General features: G+C 40.9%; 1 protein-coding gene across 21 annotated transcripts in view; it reads left to right on the top strand.

Moving 5' to 3' along the window:
* LOC143208036 (disks large 1 tumor suppressor protein-like) overlaps nt 1–23,184 on the top strand; it is a 397,450-nt gene that overhangs the window by 92,789 nt on the left and 281,477 nt on the right. For 13 of the 21 annotated variants that reach the window (XM_076422072.1, XM_076422069.1, XM_076422067.1 and 10 more), the window contains 2 exons: nt 9,105–9,200; nt 20,825–20,992. The exons of 2 other annotated variants lie outside the window; for them this stretch is intronic. In XM_076422072.1, coding sequence (XP_076278187.1) covers nt 9,105–9,200; nt 20,825–20,992 — 264 coding nt within the window. Of the gene's footprint in view, nt 1–9,104; nt 9,201–13,037; nt 18,245–20,824; nt 20,993–23,184 lie in introns of those variants that run through there. 6 more of the 21 variants (XM_076422079.1, XM_076422078.1, XM_076422076.1 and 3 more) reach the window with 3 other exon arrangements.

Raw genomic sequence — 23,184 nt, 5'->3', positions numbered from 1 at the left:
GTTTAGTGAATCCTAATAAATTTTGAACATAATTAATTACATAATTTTTACTATATACAAAAAAACTGGAGTTTCTAGTTGCGTTTTTCAAGGTTTATATAGGGTTTCAAGTGGAATTTTATGAATTCTCCATAAGAAGACGTGTTAAAATGTGCAAACTTTAAGTTGCTATAATTCTTAAACGGTGCAGTGAATCGAACCCAAACTTTGGTAATTGCATTAATTTAGTTGCGTTTTTATATACATCCAGAACATCCTTAAATTTGACGAGATTAAAATTGTTTGTAGTGAACGCTGCACGTGATCGAGGAAGGTGACATTTTACTATAACTCTTGAACCATAAGAGATCCCGGGATGAAATTTGCGCTATAATTCATAAAAAATGATTCCCATCTACTGATAATTATCGTAATAAATATACATGTATCTTCCGCCCGAATTTCCCGTCCGAAACTTTTTTTTAGTGTATCATATCTAATTCCTGAAACTATTATATTCTTCTCCTGGTGTCGCGATTTTATAGATGGCATTCCTATCTCCCACCTATCCTCGTCGTAACCGCATAAAATCGTCAGTCTACTAATGACCAAGCTGCCGCCGCGGTATTAAAGAGCGAAAGAAGAAGATGAAAGAATTAATAAGCGGTGGCCGCGACGACGAAAGTCTCAGTGATTGAGGGCCACGAGTTTCCGAGTTATCGGACTGGATATGTGTGTTCACTGCCTCGGGGATGGATGTACGTGCCTCGAAGACGCAATGCACGTCCGGAAGTATCCGTTTCCACTACTCCGTGAAGCGTTCCGCGATGCTTCATGCCATCAACGAGCGTGCAACGGTGAATACGAGTTGCGGGGGTGGCGCGCGGGGGCTGTGGTTGGCGGCAGCTTCTATCGAAAAGCAGAATCGCTTTACGGCGCCGCGAATTCGCGTATTCGATCATCGTCCCGGAATCGGCGGAACGTCTTATCGCCGGCTGCCGCATTCAGGGCGCGAGAGATTTTATTACGGCGATCCTCGTTGCGTCGATGAACGAATTTTCAACAGCGAGTGGGTTATCCATTGATCGGTATCGGCGAGTGGCTTCTTTAAGCCGAGCACGCGGCCGCCAATCCAGATCCGATCCGATCCGCTAAAGTAAAGGTACCCGTGATGGGAAATTGATGTCCCCGTGGTTTTAGATCTGCATCTCGAGAACTTTTTCAATCCCGCCCCTTGTAACTGTCGCTCCGGTATCATATCCTGCTTTATCATTTTAACGGCACCGAGAGCTCGCCGATCAATCACTGTTCAATCGGATCTCCTGCATTTCCTACTCGCATTCGTCCTCGAGCATACTAACCTCTTTTCAACTTTTAACACTTTCTAAGTATGATCAAACCCGCCAAGCATTCACCGCGTCAGTACCCTCTCCGCGAGGGAACGGTAGTTTTATGAGCCACCGTTCGGTGCAGTTTTCTTCGCACTCTTCTTCGGGCTGTGACTAATGTTCTTTTTATCTATACGTGCTTCTCCGTGAATGTTAAATTTTGGTGTCAAGATAGACAACGTGTCTGCCGCGAAATTAAAAGTGTATCACCCTTTGCAAGTGAGAAATGTTTAATTACATTACAATATTTCTAAGAGGTTTCCGTACTGTCTGAATTTCTCCTTAAATCGTTTTCTATACAATTGACACAGATCTACAAAATGTATTTTTTATACATTCAATACAGGCCCGCATAAAAAGGTTGTAAACAACGACTTTTAGTATTCTCTTCGCACTTCCGACCGATCGCAATGTGTTCAAAATTTCATTCTCTCTAATCAACTTTACAAAAACCTCCAAGTGGTATGGTCCGATATTAAAAACGTGATCGTCATTTTAAGAGTGTTCGAGTATTATTACGGTTGACTGTATATTTTCCCGGCGACGGGATTCGCTATCCGTGAGGGAACAAACCGTTTCACGATGGCTTGCGTCGGCCCGTAGCCAGACGATCGAAATTTTCGGTAATTCCGGGGTAGCAGGGTAACTTGCTGTTTACGCGGAAACTTCCTTGCTCTTCTTCCGTCTGCTGGCTCCGGGAAATTTCGAGGAGCGATTAGAGAGCTCCGTGCCGACGCAAAATCAAGAGCCGAGGATTATTGGAAACGCCCAACTGCGACGGAACCATCGACTACGTCGAGAGGGAAACGTACGTGCGAGAAATCGTCGACGTGATGGTGTGTGGATGGGCGTTGGGTGGTTGGATGCCGAGACCGGTGCTGGTGGGTTTCGCCGCTAGCCAGCGGATACTGATGCTTTGTGGTCAGACCGAGGTGACTAGACGAACGCCAGCTGTCAGTAGTTACGGTTAAACTGCCATCAGACGGGAATATTGTGCCAACATCCATGCATCAGTCGAAAGTTCCGCGAGCGTTAATATTATCGATATTCAGCGAAACGCGTTTAACCGACGGTAGAAACACCGTAGTTTCCGATTGGCAACACGCCGCGAGCTTGAGCCGCGAATATCGACTATCTTTGATTGCACACGTTCGAGTTGTAGTCCAACACTCGCCGAAAGTGCTGCCCGATCCATAGTTTTATCGGAATTCTATGTGTAGCGCCAATCAAGAAATATATTCAGCAACATATATGTACCGATTTAAAGGGTAAATGTATCTATTACTGCGGGTGTACGTTTTACTGCTGTATTTTTCCCAATGAGATTAACGTACGTAAAAATAAATATTTTGCCCTGAATAAATTGGTACAATTCAATGAGGCAAAAGTCGAGAGCCAACGACACAATTCGTGAAAAATTTAAATCTGTGAGAAGTATATATATATATATATGTATTAAGTTTCTACCTAAAGAAGTTTCCACTTCAAAAATTATCAGAGGTTCGTGCAAGTGTTGAAAATTCGCCTCAAGTATAGCGAATCATAGCGAGCAGCAGTAGCGCCGGCGACAATTCAAATCTGTTTATTCATCCGGCGCTCCAGTTTCGATCCGGAGGATAGAAAGCGGGGCGTATTGTTTTCTACGGAAGCTCGCTCCGAAATTTATTTTCGCGGAAGTTTCCCAGGGCCGGCGGTGCCTTCATTTCGATGCATCCGAAGGAGCGGTGCCCGATCTCTCGAGATTTCAAACACAGAGGAGCACGTAGCTCGGAACGTTTGCCGAAGACTCGAGACGCCGCGCCGTCTCATCTTTGGATAAACGAACTGAACGTACCGGAGAGTGGGTCTCGAATTCGTCTATTCCGGCCGACCGTGTGTACAGGATTACGTCAAGGGAAAAACCGCCCGAGGGATCGCGCCGGCTAATCAGCGGAATAGAAACGAATTTTACCATAAGGTACAAACCGGCGCGCCGCGGAAAGAGATAAATCTATCCCGCGAATCGGGAACCGATACCGCGCACAGCTTACCTTAAGCCTGTTGAATACTGCTTTTCGCTTCATAATCATTCCACTTTTACCTGATCGTCGTCAATATTCCTTGCGAACCCGATTTAACCTGATACTGTCGACAACTCGAAGCTTTTCACAGGGAAAACAAAATCAACAGGGAATTCTCCTTTTTGTATTTAATAGAAACTTCGATTCGTAGCAGTTTTTGTAGGAAAGTGGCACTGATTAATTTGAAAGTTTCTGTGTACGCTCTGAAGTAGAACGAAATTAAGGAAGCCATTTCATTTTCGATTTAATAAAAACTTCGATGTGTACCTTTTTTGCAGCAACGAGTAGAATTAGTTAATGTGGAACTTCGTGTATGTTTTGAGGGAAAATGAAATCCAGCGGAAAGTTCCGTTTTTATCTAATAAAAACTTGGATTTTTCGCATTTTTTTGCGGAGGAATAAGTGGATTTCATTCGTCTGTAATTTCTGTAAATTTTGAAGAAAAATGAAATCAAGAGAGAAATTCCATTTTTAAGTCAAGTTAAGTTAAGTTATCTTCAATTTCTATTTTTACCACTTTTGTAGGAAATTTTATAATGCTTGGTCTCTGGAATTTTCAAGATTTTTTGTAAATAATAAATGCGGGAAGGTAGTCCAGTGATTAAACTACGAATGTTACTACTGAATCCGCAGTAAATTAGAATTGTATTCCCGGTGTTATTTAAATCACACGTGTTAATAAAAATTTTAAAACTCGATTCTTTCAAAACAATGAATTGTTGAAACAAATTGTTCCTGAATTACTCTGTATATACATATGTGCTCACACAACCGATCCATTTTTTTTTTAACAATGTATTGAATTCGAATTGAATAATTTCAAAAACGCAATGCCTGCGGATCAACGTTCGAATTGTAGGGTAACTTCGAGTGGCGTTCCACAAGCGAATGCAAAAACTGAAGAACTTATTCATTAAAAAGAAGTGTCATTAACGGCGATCTATGTAATTACACAGTAGAACCTCTATTACTCGTGTGTTCCTTAGAAATGGTTACAGAAAAGCCCCTCGAATGATATTTTCCCCATTCGCTTTGCACTTCGTCAAATTGTTTTTCACATTTAATTTCGTATTTTCAACAAAAATGTCATTTTACCAGAGTCCGATCAAAAGAGTAACAATTACAACAAATCTCAAGTTTTCATTTCACGAACCGAATTACTTCAATCTCACTCGCCTATGCTTCGCCATATCGGAGCTTCAAGCACATTTGTTTTCACCGATAGCGCACGCAGCAAGCTAACATAAAATCTGCACATCAACAAATACAGAAAATCAGATCGACTAAATTCAGAGTAACCTCAAGGAAAAAAAGAGGGCGTACAATTTCCGGGGTAATGTAATTCCGTACCACGGCCCAATGAGAGAAAGAAAAATGTTGCGTGTACGAACAGCGGCGAGCGGTAAAAAGATCGTATTCGATAATTACTCTGGACGGTCATTAACCAGAACCGGACGTTAAATCACGACGTGTTATACATTTTAATTATCCGGGGATGCGAACAGCATCCGGAACAGCGAGGCCGAGCCGTGGATCAACGAGAAGCGAATTTTTCATCCGCTCGCAACATTCCCGTGGCCGCAGACCCGTGATCAGAGAGACGACGACGCAAAACTGATATAATATTTCGTAAAACCGGGAAAATCGTTGCTCTCTGCTTCACGCTCCGCTCTGCTCCGCTCTGCTCCGCTCCGTGAGCTTATTTCGTCGCGGCGCGCCTGGTATTTTCTTTCAATTTGCACGCACCGCTAAGCACGATTCAAATATATATTGCTGTCACGTCTAGTTTCGCGTAAAATCAAAATACGTCGGGTGCAAGAGCCCGGTACGATTTCCCGTGGACGACGTAAACGACGATGACAACGACGATACATACGTCGTGTCGCTCGCTCTAAACCCAGCCTGCCGCTTGTCAAACACGTACCCGCCGCGTTTTCTTGTCCCCATTTACCCGCCGCGGACGCCAACCTGAGCGGAAAGTGCTCTTTTTTCGTTTACACTTCCCGTTCACCGTGGATAAATCGATCCCACCACACGATCTCCGTTTTACCGGTCGCTGACGCCGCCGGTGGAATCGCCGTTCACCACGTCCAGTACCTGCTTATTATTCCACGTATACCGCGAATACTCCACACTCTAGCGCCTCGATACACTATACAGTTACTCGAATTAATATTCGGATGCTCTAAAAAAGACGATAACTTTTTTAATATTGTACCATACGATTTGAACTTATTTGGGAAGCTAGATCAATTAGTTTACTGCAGGATGTGACAGTTTTTTTTAAAAAAATAGCAATTGATCGGAATTGTAGAAAAAATACTAAAAGTTGCATTTTAAAACTTTTTTACGTGGGCCTATATTGAAGATTTAAAAAGTACGTTTTGTAGGTCTGTGTCAATTATGTAAGGAATAAGCCGTATTTATTTGTAAAACCGTAAGACGCACGGATAACCAATCGTCGACAGACGTGTTTGTCGCGGGCGCTCGTTTCGTTCTGCCTTCTTTTTACAATTCGTTGGCGATTGTAATTTACAATTCTTCTGTTCTTTGCGAGAGAGATTCTCTATTTTATAAATTTACCTATACATAGGGTTGTATGTTAATACACACACATACATACAATACACACATACATCATTCGTATTTTAACCCTTTAATCCTTATGCACTTTGAAAGTTTCATCGAAATCGGTTGATGGGGGAAAAAATGACAGGCATTGAAAGATGTAAGAATTCTTAGATATAGGCCGAAAATCGTAAAAATCTGCAGTTTTTACCATCTTGAAACGTTTGTGGCTCATTGCAACGTCGACCGATTTTGACGAAATTTTCAAAGTATGTTTAATTGACACAGATCTACAAAACGTATTTGTTAGATTTTCAATATAGGCCCACATCAAAAAGTTGTAAAATGCAACTTCTAGTATTTTTTCTACAATTCCGACCAATTGCTATTTTTGAACACTTCTCACATCCTATAGTAAACTAATTGCTCTAGCTTCCCAAAAAAGTTCGAACCGTACAATATTAAAAAAGTTATTGTCTTTTTTAGAGCGTCTGAATATTAATTCGAGTAACTGTATATAATTCTAACATGATACATTTTTTAATGTGTAACTGTATTTTTAACAATTTCTCCGTGAAACTTTTACCAACATGTTGGTAGCACTTGCCTGCTGAAAATGAGTCCGAACACGATTTGATTCGGATCATATTTACTTGTTTAATTGACGATTTAGTGGAACCTCGATTATCGGAACCGGCGGTTATGAATTCTCGCGGATATTAAAAAAATCCGATATATTAGCAGAAGTTAATATTTTTATTTTATTCGGACTGCAATAAAGGATACTCTCTCTTAATCGTAATGTTTATAACATCCCCTATTAAAGTGGGAATTTAGAATTAAATAGGCATGAAAAACGTACACACGGTAATTTGTACATCATTGTGCAGTAGATATGGAACCTTCTTTGTCGATAGTTTTTGTGGGATCGTAAAAGGTATACAGTCTGAGTACATGTTCCCCGAAGAACGGCTCTCCTCTTTACAGACGTTGTCCGAACGATTTCCAATCAGCAGGAACGAACATTATATTTATTTTGTCTGCTGAAATACCCTACCTTCTTCAGTTGTCAGTCCGAGACCGGTTCCCACTGCAATTGTTCAATAAATCCTCTTCCACTTGTCGCGTTAAAAGTGATTCTGTTCTTTCCACCTCAGCCGTGATCGATTCCATTCTGGTTGCCTGCGTAAACACGGTCCCATTCTACTTCTTCCACCGGATATCGATTCTACTCGGCCAACTCTTGACAAGAACAGCACCCATTCTACAATCCCCACGAACTTTCGAGAACTTCCTCCACTTTCGAACGGCTACGAACCGATTTTCTGTATCGTCCGTGGAGCTTTGCGTGGAGAAGTTGTTACTTCGCTAATTAGACGAGGAACAATTACAAACAGGTTTGCCTGTACGACAGACCGTTGTCAGCCCTTTCGTTACGTCAGGGATAATCCCCTAAGATTCTCATCTTCGGAAAATACGTGAAACCTTTCCGGATTAGGTGGTCTTTCTAATTTTAAAGTCTGTAAAATTCGCTTTTGTTTGTTTCTGTATTTTCTATATGATTTTATATTTAAAAAAATCATGTTATTAGGCGCACTAATTAATTCGTAGTCCCTTCTTCTTGAATTTGGAGATTATTTATGAACAATCAAATTACATTTTAGCTTATACTCTTCTAAAATACATAAGAACCTAAATTCGCAATGAATTTAAAATTCCATTAAGAATATAAAAGTGTCGAGTTTCTAATTTCACGCGACAAGAAAACTGTTTTTTTCTTCAACTGAAAAGCTGCACCGAAATATGTCCGTAGAATTCGATAGGTGCCACGCTTCCTCGGCAACGAAAATATTTCCACACTCAAACATACACGGTAACATACCCTGAAGCTTTAAAAAAAAAATCTCCCGGACAGTGTTTCTAAAAAAAAAATGCCTAAAAATCGTTTGAATTTCACGTTTGTCACGCGAGTTGTCGCCATTAATACACCTGGTCAACAAGCAGAGAAGTCACTGCCATGGAAAACAAACAGCAATAAAAGCGAAACGAAAAGGGTGAGATCGAAAGCGACAGACAGAGGGAGAGGGAAAGTAGAACACGGTTTCCGTTCGGAACAGAACAATAATATTTACAAAAACGTTCGCAGAAAAAAATGCAAAAAATCACGGCGCCTTTGTTTGCACTGTAGCAGCTGCAGCGAGGCGTGAGGAGGCAAATTCTTGACACGTTTGTCGGAAAAGCAAGAGCAACGGTGTGAACGGAAAGCGGTCGGCATCGTTCGACGAAGAAACGCGCTTGATCGACGACGATAGCGGCGATCGTGCATATTTAATAAAGAGTGCAGAGCGTAGGCTGACTCGAGGAAAAGTGGCGTGGGATGTTAAACACACCTGCGCATCGAAAGTTCGTCATGAATAATTCCGTTTGGTTCGTTTAACGCGGTCAGAGCGAGCGAGCGAGAGAGCGAGCGCGGAACTTCCGTCAGCTCCCGCTGAACGATAATTGACTTTGCGTCTCACTGGCTCTATTTATTTGCACGCCTTCCGGGGCCCCCTCGCTTTTACGCTGCCGTTTCCGCCGCGCCGTGCCGGTGAACGCGACAAAGACAACGAAAACAAGAAGTCGGGGGCCAGCGAAGTTTAAATTGCGACCAGGGATCGAGCCCGTGGCTTAATAGCTAATTGATCCAGAAATTAAATCTTTCCCTCGTTTGCGCGATGCGATGCGGCCGATCCAATGGCCGGATTCGCGGTGTTTGTAATGTCGTTCGGCAAATTGCAAATTGTCCGGTTAAGTGCCCGTTCCCGCTGATGGAATAGTTAACGTCGCTGATTATTCGATTCCCCACGGAGTTTTTCGTTCTTCGATCTGCGGCCGAGGATTTCACGGTCGGTCGACTCTGCGAAACCAGTACGCTGATAGTTTAATGGCGTTGGGAGCCGAGCTATTTGAGAAAGACAGTGATGTTGAGGTTGAAGTCGTTTCTAGAAATTTAGTGATAATTCTATAAGTTTGGAAGGTCTAAATTGTACGAGTTTGTAGGAAACGCGTATCATTTTCTTCCAGCGAGACGAGTAAGCACTGTTTTCAGATCATGTGATTATTGCAGGGTGGTCCAGCTTTCCCGGTGAACCAGACACTGTCGAACATTTATGGCCGCAGGTCGGTCAGTCCCGATGTTCCGCACCACGTAGACGAAGCTCAGGTTCGTAAATCTATAAATAATCTCGTACGAGAATTCGTTGTCTGTCTAATTGATCTGTGTTTGTCCGATTGAGATGTTTCCACGTGGATTCCAAAACAATTAAGTTTTGGAAGCTTGAATGTAATACTGCGCGCTGATGCCAAACTAGATCGATTTCGATTAAATCGAGGAATAGAAACACAATCACCGTATTGTCTAGATCTAAATAGACAATTATGGTGTTCGATTGAAAACAAAGGAACCTGTCAGATTCCTGCAAACTTAAGCTACTGCTAGCACGAGTTCTATTTTACCGACGAGCTTCACTCAATCTATACGCCTCTGCTTGAAATCACAGGTGAAATACAATAATATCATAAAAATAGGGTCAGAAATGGAAGAAAAAGAACACATAAGTTTTAATTAATTTTAATTTTCTTTGAATTTAACTTGAATTTATTATAGTTGCCTTAGTGTTCAAGCCTTTTAAGGTGCAATAAAGGGTAAGAGACCTTGAAGGTCTCTACAGTCTCAGAAGGACTTCTTGAGATCCCAAGGATCTCATCATTACATTACCCAAAAGCGAAGGGGGCATGAAAGGTCCTAGTAAGGGTACAGATAAGGGTGAATAAAGGATGATGGAAAGGGAGCAAAGGACTTTCAGAAACCATCAAGGGTGTCGAGAGAAAGAGCTTGTAGGTCTCCAAGAAAATCAAGGGACCTCCAAGGGGCGAAATCAACCGAATTTCTGCGATCTTGATAGCGTTCATCTTTTGATGTAGATTCAGATCTGTCCGATTGTACCACCAGGTTAAAAACACCCTAAATGTTACAGAATACCTTGTCTGTGGTTCAGTGAATAGTTCCCGAATTACTATCATCTGTGATAAGAGGTCGCTGTAATCAGTCTCCAATTTCTAAGTCGGTAAAGCAGATAACTATGGGCTACGTAAATCCATAAATAGTTCAGTCTATTCTTATAGAGACGAGATATAGGAGTAGACCAATCACCCAATGTATTTTTTCGTCTTCACCTTTTCCCATTCCTCTTCTTCAGTTTCTTTTTGTCCTTCACCTTTCCCTTTCTATCTCTTTCCGTACCTAAATTATCCCTTAACCTTCCCTAGATTTTCAACTCCCCTTCCCTATCCAAGGTTCTACCATATCCTTCCTTTCCCTTCGCTAGATTTCTTGTGCTTAGCCTTCCCTTTGCTAAATCCCGTCATATCATCCCTTTCCCTTTCCTAGATCCCCTCATACATTTCCTTCTCTTACACCCTAGATTTTCTCCTACCTTTCCCTTCTGTAGATCGTTCCCCTTTCGCAGATGCCCTCTTCTCCACTTCCCCTTCCTCCCGTGAGCCCTTCCAGCCCTTCCACGTCGGTAAGACAGTCAGACCCGAAACACGAAAGCCCCTAAGGGTGTTATGTCTATTCTTATACCTCGTCTGTGCTACTATTTCTCTCTTACTTTAAACGTTTGCCGGTAAATTATCAGCCACTGTTTCTTTCTTATCGGCAGGCAAAGCAACAATCGATATTTATCGCAAAACGATGCACTCCGCGACAAAAAGTTTGTTAACAGTAAAATCTATAAACACAATTAATATTTCATCCTTAACGTCTCGCCAAAAATGGTGCTCGTCCCGACGACAAACGCGAAGATTAATTTGTTTGCATCCAATATAGAATACAATTTTCCGGAAGTCTGGCTTCCTTTTCTCCTTTCTTGCTTCTTCATTTCTGCAACGGACAAACCGGAAAAAAGGAAAGGTACTTTATCTTAGACCTATATACAACTCACGCTCGCTGTTATCTTTCGACTTCTTTCTTTGGCGAATCCTGCAGCGCCTCGGATACAGAATGAAATGATTTGTGCGACGATCTCGACCGGTTCAGTTCGAGAAAATCGATATCCACGTTCTTCTCCTTCGTCTTCGCACGACTTGGACCACGAAGAAAACGGATCCGTTATTTTCAAACAACAAGATGTGGCGGGCGACGATTTGCCACGATTTTAACTTGCTTTTATACCGAAAAATCCACCCTCACATTCGTCCGGTATTTCGTCCATTAATGCTGATATGCTTCGCAAATTCGACAATTTCGTGCATAGCGGTGAGAGAGCGCCGCCTGTGGTCAGCCAATTTCGAAATTGTACTAGTAATCATCGTATTGGCATAATCAATGCCGTTCTGCGGCTTTTGTATAAGTGCTGGAACTATGGTCGCGCTGGTTATAATATTATTTCATTCGATTTCACCTGCTGACGGGAAAATTACCATTCTCGTTCAGTTATTTAATTTTTTAGCATCGGGAAACCGCAGACCCATTATTCGTAATTAATTAACCCCTTGCACTGCGATTTATTTTACGGTTATAGTGATCAGAGCATCTTTGTCGGTCATTACTTTTTAGAAGAAGAAAGTTTATATTTATTGTACTATGTATTCTCCAATGGCTATACATATATTGGCAACAACAAAGTACGATTTTATGGTATTATATTTTATTTTGTAAACGACTTCAATTTCTCTGTAAGGCTAGAAGAATTAGTTTAGTAAATGACGTATAAAAGATATGTTGGAAAAATACATTTGGTTGGAATTGTGAAAAACAATAGTAAAAATTGATTTTTACGACTTTTTTAGCTGGGCCAATGTATATTTAACTGTATATTTAATAGATTCTGTTCGAAACCTTCATCGCGAGTCTGACCCGATTCAAGACAAAAATTTATATTATTATTATTATATTATTATTATTATGTGTTTTATATTTTCTCCGAGATATACACTTGATTCTTGAGAGGAATCAAAAATATTGTTCCCTCGTCCCCAGATCCGACGAATAAACTTCTTCCTCTTAAACTAATTGTAAGAAACTTTTTTCAGGAAAAAGGTTAATAGCATGACTATTATGCGACCCAGCTGTTCCCCCACAGCTTTCAGTCACACGACCGTACGCAAATATTCCTCGTTACGTCGCGAACAGATTTCAGTCCGAAGTTCACGCTGAAACTTCTGTTAAAACGTTTAAAACACGCGCGCGATCGCGGTAATTTTCATACGAGCGGAATTCACAATCCGTCCGTGTTTGTTACCGAATTAACAGAAACATTTTCCTTACGGCGAGGAATATAAATAGCTCCTAATACAATGTCGTTCAATTCTATGGCATTGAACCGCCGCACGGCTGCCATTCTCACGGCGCCGCGCGAAGTTTAATTAAGCGGCCGCTTAATCAGACCGGCACGTAAATTTTCAGAGAAATTCCCGGGAAAAGACAATCTCGCCGGGCATCGATCTCCAGCTCCGTGACGTCTCTATTGTCTCTGAATATTTATATCGTCGCGACTTGTTACCGTCAAGTTATATCACCCGCGAGCCATATTAAACAAGTTTCTGCGAAATTGTAACGGAATGTTCGGGGGCTACGGAGTGAAACTATGCAGATCGGTCGAACGAGAACACGCGCCCGCGGTTTTCGACAGCTGTTTGGAGGCCATGCGTCTGTTACTTGTCTGATTCTTGACGGCAGTATTCACTGGAAAATCATTGATCTCTTAAACTATTTCGATCCACTTCTGCCGGTGATTCACGTTTGTTCGCGACCCAATGCGAAAAATCATTGGCACACTCAGTGTTTCGATAAGCTAGATCACAAGTAATTAAATTTTATATAACAGATTTGTTAATTAGTAACAGATCTTTTACGTCATAATGTGAACGTGCTTTTTATCGATTATATTCCAGCACACAACAGTTTCACTACTTTAATTCGCAAGAAATGGTTCTTTTATGAGACCATGAAATACTTTTGTTCCTCGGGTCACGTTGCTTGAATACTTGCGTTTTTTAAATTTTACAGAAGCGCAATTTTGAACTCAAACGTGAATTACAATAATAAAAACCAGCTGAAAATGGCAGGTCCTTCTTCCATTGGAGAAAGGCTGGAAACTGTAAGACTTTTTTTAAAAGCAAAGTAAATTTTGTTAAACCAAAGTAAGTTTCAATTGTGCTGTTATAAAATGTAAAAAACCTGACTTGGGCCCTTCTTCCAGACACCTATTTACTTATGCTTCTTATTAACAGAAACAATAGATTATCTAGTAAATTTGTTACTCTACATCCAGTAGACACAACAAATTAAACCGTACACCGCTAAATGTCCTTGTTGTAATATCAAAAAGGAAGCTACATTACTACTCTATAATTCTAGCCATTGTTTGCGATCGACGGAACAGGAAGCCAAGGTTCGAGCCATCACAGACTTTCGCTAATGAAGTGCTGGAATAGGTTTGTTTCGATTCCGTGTCGGAATTAGTTCGTCGTATGTCGCGTGACGCTAACTACAGAGCTGGAACACGTGCGGGAATACGTTTGTTTTCGACATTGACGTGGCAGTACGTGCGGCGTGTGCTGGCCAAACATCGTCACGGGCGTTCCGACGGGAAGAAGCGTGTCGGAATTAGACCACGACGCCTTGGTAGGAGCGTCGGGACAAAGCGGCCACCAACATCGAGACGTTCTTACGACAGTACCGACGCCGGCGTCCATCCCTTCGAGGTAGAGACTTCATCCTCTCCTCGGAACTCCGTGTATCTTCTTTCGCGCAATTTGTCGTCGTGCGTCCGTGTGCACGACCCCCCAACTACTCGCATGCGCCGGGAGCGAAAAGGAACATCTAAGAAAGAAAAGAATAATCTAATATTTCGGATCGCAGTGTTTTGTTAATCGCAGTGTCTGTTTTCGCCGAGGAAATTCGATAAAACGATAAACACGTGGCGACAACGACGAAAAAGGCGCAGCCATTAATTGACGCGAATAGCCGACCTTGACAGACCCTCCTGTTTGCCTTGGACGTCAAATCGGTTGTTTGGGAAACGAACACGGGTGAACAGTTTGCCATGGCCGTGCCCTCATGAAATCTGGCGAGGGTTGGCATCCCTTCTGATCGCCGAACCAATGATCGCATCCAAGACTTGTTAATTTAATTATTTGCAGACGCATCGAGCGCTTATAGAACAGACAACTTAACTATTAGCGTCAGGTGTTTTTATTTTATTTTTGATCTTCGTGTTGAACAAGTTAAATAAAATTTTCACGCCATAGTATAGTATGTTTAATTATGAAGAGTTGGAGGAACGGATAATGGTAGGAATCCTATTAGACATTAAAGGTAAAAATGTCCTTGCTTCTTTTGCTAACCACTTGACTACAATCAACAAGTATCTATTCCTTCTAGAACAATTTTGCTCGGCTATTTCATCAAGTGGAACTAGACAGGATCCTTCCAGTGAAACTAGATGTTCCTATGACTAACGTTCCGCGTAGACTTCTTGTAGTGAGATTCCTCTTTGAATAGTAACAGGTTTCACTCGTGCACCTCTAACTCCAGCAGCAAATATAAAAATTTCATCGACATAGTTTGCGTAGCTGCAAGTCGACCGTTTACGGTCGAAAGTACCATTTTTCGGTTGGCGGTTCCCCAAAGGGCAATTTCATCCGGCAACTGAACGTCAATTTCTCTTCGAGAGATTCCCGGGCGAAGTTTCGCCACTTCTCTACAGCATCGAAACACAACAGACAAAAGTTCCCGATGACGACGGGGGCGCGTGTTTTTCCAAACGTAATCTAATTTGAACCCGCAAATGCCCAGCGTCCGACACGGAAACTCGCGCGGCTACGCTCTTGTAACTAGACCTATTTTCTTTTCACGAGTCCGCGGTAAACAATTTACTGTCGTCCTTTAATATTCTCGGAAATGCATAAATGTCCTAGCTGGCTGGTTTATAAAACGTCAACTTTCTTAAATCGGTACTGAATTAATTTGTGCCTCTTTAATTCCTCTTCTGTGATATATATGTAGATACGTTGATATCTAATCAACAATTTGAGTATTGTATGAGGTGTTATATAAAAAATCAAATTGAATTATGGAATTATTCTAGGTCGGAAGAAATATTTAATTTTCAAGTCGAAATACCTCCAACTGCAAAGGGTTAAAAATGAAGAAGCTAATAAAATTGGATAAATGATTTAGTTACTGTGAACATTTGAAGTTAAGCGTTTTTGAAATAATCTTGGATAAATCTTGGATATGTCCTGATTATTCTGTTGCATATTTCCTCTCGATTTTTTCTGTGCCACATGCACGTTTAGTATTCGTAGATAACACAGACACATACATATACCCAACGTTATTTTTTCGTTTAACACGACTTATGTTTATTCACTGGAAGGTGTTCATTCATTTTAACAAACCAGCCTAGGAGAAATTTGAGCAATGGGAAGATTACAAGAATTAGACCAGCCAAACATTGTCCTCTTTCTTCTACATTAAAAACAGTCAAGCCCGGAAAGGCCAATTTTGCTCGAAGGAGGAACATCCGGCGAAGGGCGTCGTTCAGTGCCGGAATACGAAACATTTTTCTTCCATTAACGTCAAGCTACCGGCGTCGCCGCCCCCGCCGTCGAATTTCATTCTTCACCCCTGCTTCTTTTATCTAGCGTGCAACATCTCGCGGAATCGTCGACGGATATTGCCGTCGTTGTTTTCTCCCTCTCTCTTCTCTACGAGCTTCCTTCTTACTACAGGCCGCTCCAGCCTTTCTTTTTTTCTTCTTTTATGATCCACCCCTCGCGATACGGGGTTTCTTCTCGAGTTTCTTGACTTCGATCGGGATTCGCTGCGATTGGCTTACGCGGTGTTCGGCCCGTCGCCTGCTACCCTTGATGCAAGGTGTAAGTTCGGAGTGACAAGCGAGTGCTCGGTTCGCAAGTATCGTCGACTCGGGAACTCGATAGATTCGCGTGTGTACTGGGAATTGTTTGACAGATCGTAAAGTTCTACCGTTTTCCGTGGGTCGACGGTATAGTATGCTGTTACGTGATTCTTCTGTTTTCATGACTTCATTCAGTATTGAGCAACAGGATTTACTCTTGTTCAAAGAATAACTTCAAAGTCGTCTAAGTTCAAAGAAGTTCGAAGAAGACTATGTTATGAATGATTCGCATGTGTGCTGGGAATTGTTCAGCTGATCGTAAAATTCTAGCGTTCTGCAAGGAGCGGCGGTTTAGTGTTCTGTTATGCCATTCTTCTGTCGACATGACTTTGTTCAATATTCGGGAAGCAGTTCTTGTTCAAGAGAATTTCATTGCTGATTAAGGCTATGGCGAGTATGGTGTTATCAGTCAATTATTATCAGTCATCATTTTATTAAAGGACACGTTCCCTGTACTCCGCCAATATACATATTACAAGATTACCACAACGACATACTTTTGCACAACAGCGTCAAAATATTCAAGAAAAGCTTATTTTCGAGGAGCGCTGCGACTTTATCGTACATCGAATAAATATTCCGACATCGGAAGTTACGGCACACGAAGACTACGTAACTCTGTCGGGAAAATCAGTTGAACGAGAGCAAGCAAAGGGAGAGAATTTCACCGATGCCGGGACAGGTTAAACTTCTCAAGGGTCGGACGTTTCGGAAGAAAGGGTGCCAGATTCTCGTGGAATGATCTCCGGGAAACGTGCGGTTCAAATGTTTTCGGAAAGCGGGTAACGGTGACTCGAAGAAAATTGCACGTTCGACTACGACAGCTGCGAGACCCGATGATTTATCTTGTATCGGGGAAACAATTCCGTCGAGTTCTAAAGTCGCGCGTGGATATATATTCTGCACGGCACTCTGGGATGTGTGAACAGTCAAGAGCAAAGTGGGATACGGAAGCTGCCGCCTGATTATGGCAAAAGTATTTCTGCTGGATGTTCCCTCGCGAACTGCTCCGGGAAACTGAATTATATTCGTGCTAAGGAAACACCCCCCGAACTATTACTGGCTGCGACGACAATTTTCATTAGCCGTTTCTGTGAAATAAATGGCAATATATAATCTTAAAAGCTCGAAAATTTTGGAAACATTGTTACAGGAAATGTAACTCTAAAACAACTCGGAAGAATGCAAGCTGAAACAAATTGAATTGAACACATTTGCGTAAAAACAGTTTTCTACAATTGAAATGCTTGAAAAAATTCTGAAAAAAATGCTTCGGGATGAACTTTTATAAAATACTCCCTCTGTCCCATAATAGTAGTAGTAGCAAGTGAATATTTAAACGGGAATTATTGGCGAATGCATCTGTAAGTTATGTTGTAGCGCAAGATTGCGAAGCCTTCAATCAAAATCAATGTTTCACGACATCTATCATTTGTTTTGACACATCTTTCAATTTTTAGGTTAACCTACAATAATTATTACGAATTATAACTATTTTCCTAATTTCATCCGCCGATCAAAATCAATTGTTTTATTTCAGTTGAATATCAACCCATTGTAAAAGTAAGATGAAAAAAACAAGTTATGTTGGGGAAAGCAAAGCTTCGCAGCCAAGGGGTCCCACCTACAAGTTTAAAATGCAGTAACGAAATTATTAAAAAATCTAGAAACTATCTGAACACTCGAAATAAAAATTAGGAGTAACATTTTTAATTTATTCTTTAATGTAATCTAGTTTTATGGTAATAAATGTTGCGTTCTATATTTATTTTCTTTTGCTACTATCATATTATTATGGGACAAATTAAATTCATCAACTGCTACTATTATTATGAGACAGAGTGATTTCGTATGCCCAGCAAATAATAAGGATTGAAGATAGTAGTGTTAATGATATAAAAATTGATTTGTCTGGAGAAGTGACCGATTTTATCTCGGGCGAAAGAGTTTTTCCGCGAGGTGTGTGACTGTGCGGTGGACGTACTAGAATGGAAGAAGTTACGTACAGTCAGGTGAGCCGAGGTTAAAAGTCAGCGACGCGAACTGAATCGGTGTGTACGAGGAGAGCGCGGTTCAACACGAGGAAACAATGATCGACTGGGTGTCTATCGTGCGTCATTCACGGCGACGCTTCAGCGACTATATGTACGGGGCACCCATCAAAGTGCGCAAACGAAGAACAAAGAAGACCTGTCGATCCACAGAGCGCGGTAATCGTAACGCAGTTCCGCGCGATTCGAAACGATCGAGCGACATTTGTGGATGCTGTTGGCATCGCGTGAGTTTCTTTCACTTCAATGATACATTTCCACTCGAACCAACGGGCAAACAGTTTCGAAAAAAATGTCCACGCAACGTGACACGGTGAAAACGCGAAAGGAACACGGGGACAGAACAATACGGGCTGTCTACGATTTCGATATAAATATATATAAATCTTCGGCCAGAAAGTTGGTCGTCGGGCCGAATTTCTAGATTCCATTTTTTAAGTATAATTATTATAAAATCCACAGTGTCTAATCATATAGACAGTAGCGTTTATTTACTAGTGTAACGTCTTACAATTAGTACGACAGTAATGGTGTTTTAGCGTTATTTAAATTGAAATATCTCCTGAACGACTAACTTTTCGACATACATAGGTTAGTACTTTTTTATAACGAATGTCCAGCTGCATCGATTGATGACTTAAAAAATACCTCATTCCATTTAAAAAAATGAAGGTGGCCTTCATATCTCTAAAAAATACTACATAAAAACAAAAATTTTTTTGGTATCGCATGAGCTCCATTTTACCATTCAACTTTGTCCTTCAGACATTTGATCTATCTTTAAAAACAACAAAGATATTCAAGGTGGTCAAGTTAGGTGAAATACCCTGTATATTTTCTCTTAGTAGTAGCACTTTCGAATGAGGAAGCTTTTTTAGAAGTTTTTGAAAAACATTTCCTTTTTCCCGTTGTACCGGTACATTTTTAAATTTACAGTTCGAGTTGTAGCTTCACGGCTATCGTTAAATGCAGCTCGAGTGCCAAATTTTGAAGTGATTTATTTGTAAATGGTACTTAACGAGAAATGTTCAAAGCGTTCGTGCCGCGACGGAAAAAGACAGAAACTTTCGAAACGGACCGGAACGCTTTACTATGAAGTCCCACGTTTCGAGGCGCAACGTTGACGGATTTAAAGCTCTTCGAAATTTCGCGCCGTGCCGTTCGCTAAATTCGTTTGGAAAGCAGGGAGCCGTCGTTTATTTGTACGATCCGTACGTAGATCAGCGTGTAGTTCATTTACCAGTGGGTTTGTGCGAAAGCGCTGAAAAATTGACTAAACGGCCAGCCGAATAGGAAGTATCGCCAATTTATTTCATCCGATCGCGCCCGTTTATCTGGCTTGAAAAATATTGCGAATTTGTCACTGTAGAGTAGAGTTGTAACAGATTCTTTTTTCATTCGAAATAATTGGAAGGTGCTGCAGCTCCAAATGCGGAATTACGACCGACGCGTATACACTTTCCTTGCTTTATGACTCGTTTTCGGGAATGACGAAAAATTTCATACGATTTAAACATTTCGTAATTTACAAAGTACCGGCTTTTGTGTGAATATCACAGCACAAAACACAGACTTCGTAAAATGCAGTTACTGTACCGTGCAAATTCGCAATGTTAAACATTAATGTTAAAAAGGAGCTGGTTTAAAATGTTCTTAATCCTCTTAAACAACTTTGAATGTAATTAAAAAGACGAGGAACGTTGAAAATCGCTGGCGATGCTAGTTTGTTTTTCCAGGAGAGCTGTGATATATTTTTCTGTTTATTTCGAACTCTATTGTACTCGGGACTGATCCCGAAGAAAAGTAGTGCAGAAAGATCAGAATTCAGGAGCTGTATACGCGTCGCTGTTTATTCGCGCGTATGTGAACAGCCGGTTGAAATTGGAAGGGTTTCAATAAACGTTCGCCTCGATCATTGATAGAGCAGCCGGGCTCCTCGATAGAGCCCGTCGTATCCAGAAGCCCCGCGGAGTCGCGATAATGAAATGAAATCCGGGATTCCGAGAGATTAGCCGGTGAAAGTCGGAGCGTCGGCGATATCGAAACCTGATGCAACCAGTGCGTCGGTTGGGGCTGAGGGCAGCCAGTCGAAACCGTGCTGAACACTGGTATACAGGCCCCCACCCCCGTCCTCTGATCGATTTCTTCTGGTTCGTCGACGAGCGACACGTGAAATGATTTTTTTGAACGTGCCGAAAGTCGGCCCGAGCGAAGCCAGTCCCCTAATTGTGCACGCCAACGTGGAGAAACGTAAACGCGAGAAATTTTCTGTTAATCGTACGACCCCGTTGGTAAGCGTGCGCATTATTCCGAATTACGTCGTTATTTCAATCAAATGATATTTTTTTTATTCTATCCACTCTCTTTTTCTAACGATTCAAACGGTTGGTGACGCAAGTGGCGGTGGTACTTTTCATTCTTGAATAAACATAACAGACATGTGCTGTCATTAGGTCGTCAGTGATACATTCAGGATTGCCCATATGTGAGGGATTGTACGGAGTGTCCTAAAAATGTTCGGGTTAAACTTTCACTTAGGGGTCCAAAAATTTTCATCTTTTCTCAATGTAATATTATACGATTAATAAAAAGATTATATGAATTTTAAATTCTAGTGCAAGGAATTTTAAGGAACTCGAACATTTTTGCGACACCCTGTATTATAGCAATAGAATCTATATTTGAAAATCCAATGTTAGCACACGTGTACAACCTTTTTGGCCAGAAGTGTGGATCCGAAAGGAATTTTAAGTATTAGATAATGGTTGCGGGTGGAGTAGTTTAGTATCGGGATTCTGTAATTTCAGAAAACGCGATACGCTGGCGGAGTTGAAGAACAATTGCCGCCTCCACCGTCGCCACCCCAGCTCAAAGAGGCTGGACAATTGGACGGAGTTCCTAGACCGAATTCGGTCGACCGCATCCTTCATCCTGACGGCAGCCAGCACTTAACTAGTCACGAAACGCTCAATAAGGTAAGGGTTCCTGATTTATATGGTCCTTGTAATTGGAAGTAACAGGAAGAAGGTATTTCGCACCATGCACAATATTTACTAACAAGGGAACATATTCAGATGCGAAAATCGGATTTTAATGAAACTTTGGCAGTTTATAGTTCTTTGAAAAATATTCCACTTTGAAGGGGTGAAAACAGCCCTCAAAGTTGGGGGTCAAAACCATACTTTTTGAGATATCTCGGAAACCAGAGGTCGAAAAAATTTGAATTTTTTTTTAAATTGTGTGTTTTTCAATGGGCAATGTAGTCGCGCAAGAAAATTTTAACAAATGTTTTCAACCCTTCAAAGTGGAATATTTTTCAAAGAACTATAAACTCCCAGAGTTTCATCAAAATCCGATTTTCGCATCTGAATATGTTCCCGAATATGTAAGTATATTCCTGAATATGTAAGTTTAACTGTCTGCTGCACCGGTTCGAACTATGTAATACGAAAAAAATGGAGGAGATTTTTATACCTGCACATCTGATTAACTCTCTTGGGGTTCTTCAACAACTTCAATTATGTTTATGAGCAACAGTTGTTTCCTCCAAGAACGCAGCAGTCTCGTTATGTTTACGAATAAGTAGACTGCGGATTTTATGCATTTATATGTATAACGGAAACCAGGAGATGAAATATAAAATAGTAGATATATTTTTGAAATACAAGGATTTCGATATATTCATTTTAATGTTACTAGAATTATTGAAAGAAGAAATCAAATTTTATTTGAATCTTATTTTTGAAAAATAGTACAGGAAATTTGTTGCATATAGATCAGCAAAGGTTCCTCGTGTACAGAGTATATCCTTCTCTAATTTCTTTGGCATCTAATGAAAGAAAAGTTTTACATTGAATAAGATAATAATCGGGTGGGACGTTCAATAATTTATGGCAGTGAAATGTTAGAGTATATTTCACTCCTATGTGGCCAACCGAAATGCAGATTTTAAAGATAGCATTCAAATGATCTAAGCAAAGCAAATAAAAATCTTAGTGCAAAAAGAAGAGTTTATTGTTCCCACTTTCAATTAAGTAAAAGTTTAGATTCGATTATGTCGAATCGCGTGCGTTGTGACGCATGCGCAGTAATCTCAACTACGTTCGCCATCTATCCTATACTCTGCGAAACATGTGGAAAATCGATAGAGTGAGTCGGCAACAATCTACTGTGTTCTACCTATACCGACTGCCCAATCCGTAAACCAACAGAATTTAAGAAACAAACAATATGCCTAAATCTGCGATAAACCTTTCCACAATTGTAACATTTGTTTGCAGCATTATTCATTGTCCTTTAAAACTTGAATTCTCTGAAAATGTTTTCAACAATCAAACACTTTAAACAAGCGATATAAAAGAACAAATTTTAGAATGATTTCAACGATTAAAGTCATATACATTTTTAAGAATTTTATAAAAACGACTCTATACAATAAGTGTTATTGATACATCGATCGAGGAACACGCGAGTTACCATCCGTACCAGTGTATTACCGACAGTATTTCATCCCTTCACCACCGACGACGCACTATCCCAGACGAGATTCTATTAAACACTGCCAGCCCCTGTGCTATTCAGCGGGACCAGTAAGCGGGCGCAACCGGGCGCTGTGATAACGTGGAACGTACAGTGATCTGAAATACCACATCGCTAAAAGTTCTACCACCGACGGGATAAATACTCGTCAAGTAGAAGAATGATATAGTTGAATATAGTCTAGAATGCTCACATTACCCATTCTGTAATTCCCTTATAATACTATCACCGACGAAATACTATCTCGTCTCTTTACCTAAATAGAACCAGACGATATATGACATTGTTCACGCCCGGGGCAAACCAGCTTGAATAATACATATATTTTGTTCTGAAGGAAGGTGAAATTGCAAAATGTTATGGAAGACACACACACAATAGGTATAGGAATAGAATTTATTGAAAATCAACATATTTATTAAATGTGCAGCTATTAGCTCGATATTATCCTTTATTCATAAGATACTAGAAGTTCTTACAAATAAAGGATAATACCGATTGCCCAAGTCTCACCACGAGGAGGTTGCTGCACAAGAGACCCGAAAGGGAGTCAGAACGAATGCAATATTCCTTCTGGATCCCTTTCTTACAACGATGGACTTATACTAAGTTACGCAGATATGCAGAG

This window comes from Lasioglossum baleicum, chromosome 4, assembly GCF_051020765.1.
Source record: "Lasioglossum baleicum chromosome 4, iyLasBale1, whole genome shotgun sequence".
Taxonomy (NCBI): Eukaryota; Metazoa; Arthropoda; class Insecta; order Hymenoptera; family Halictidae; genus Lasioglossum; species Lasioglossum baleicum.
This window is presented reverse-complemented; position numbering and strand designations above follow the sequence as displayed.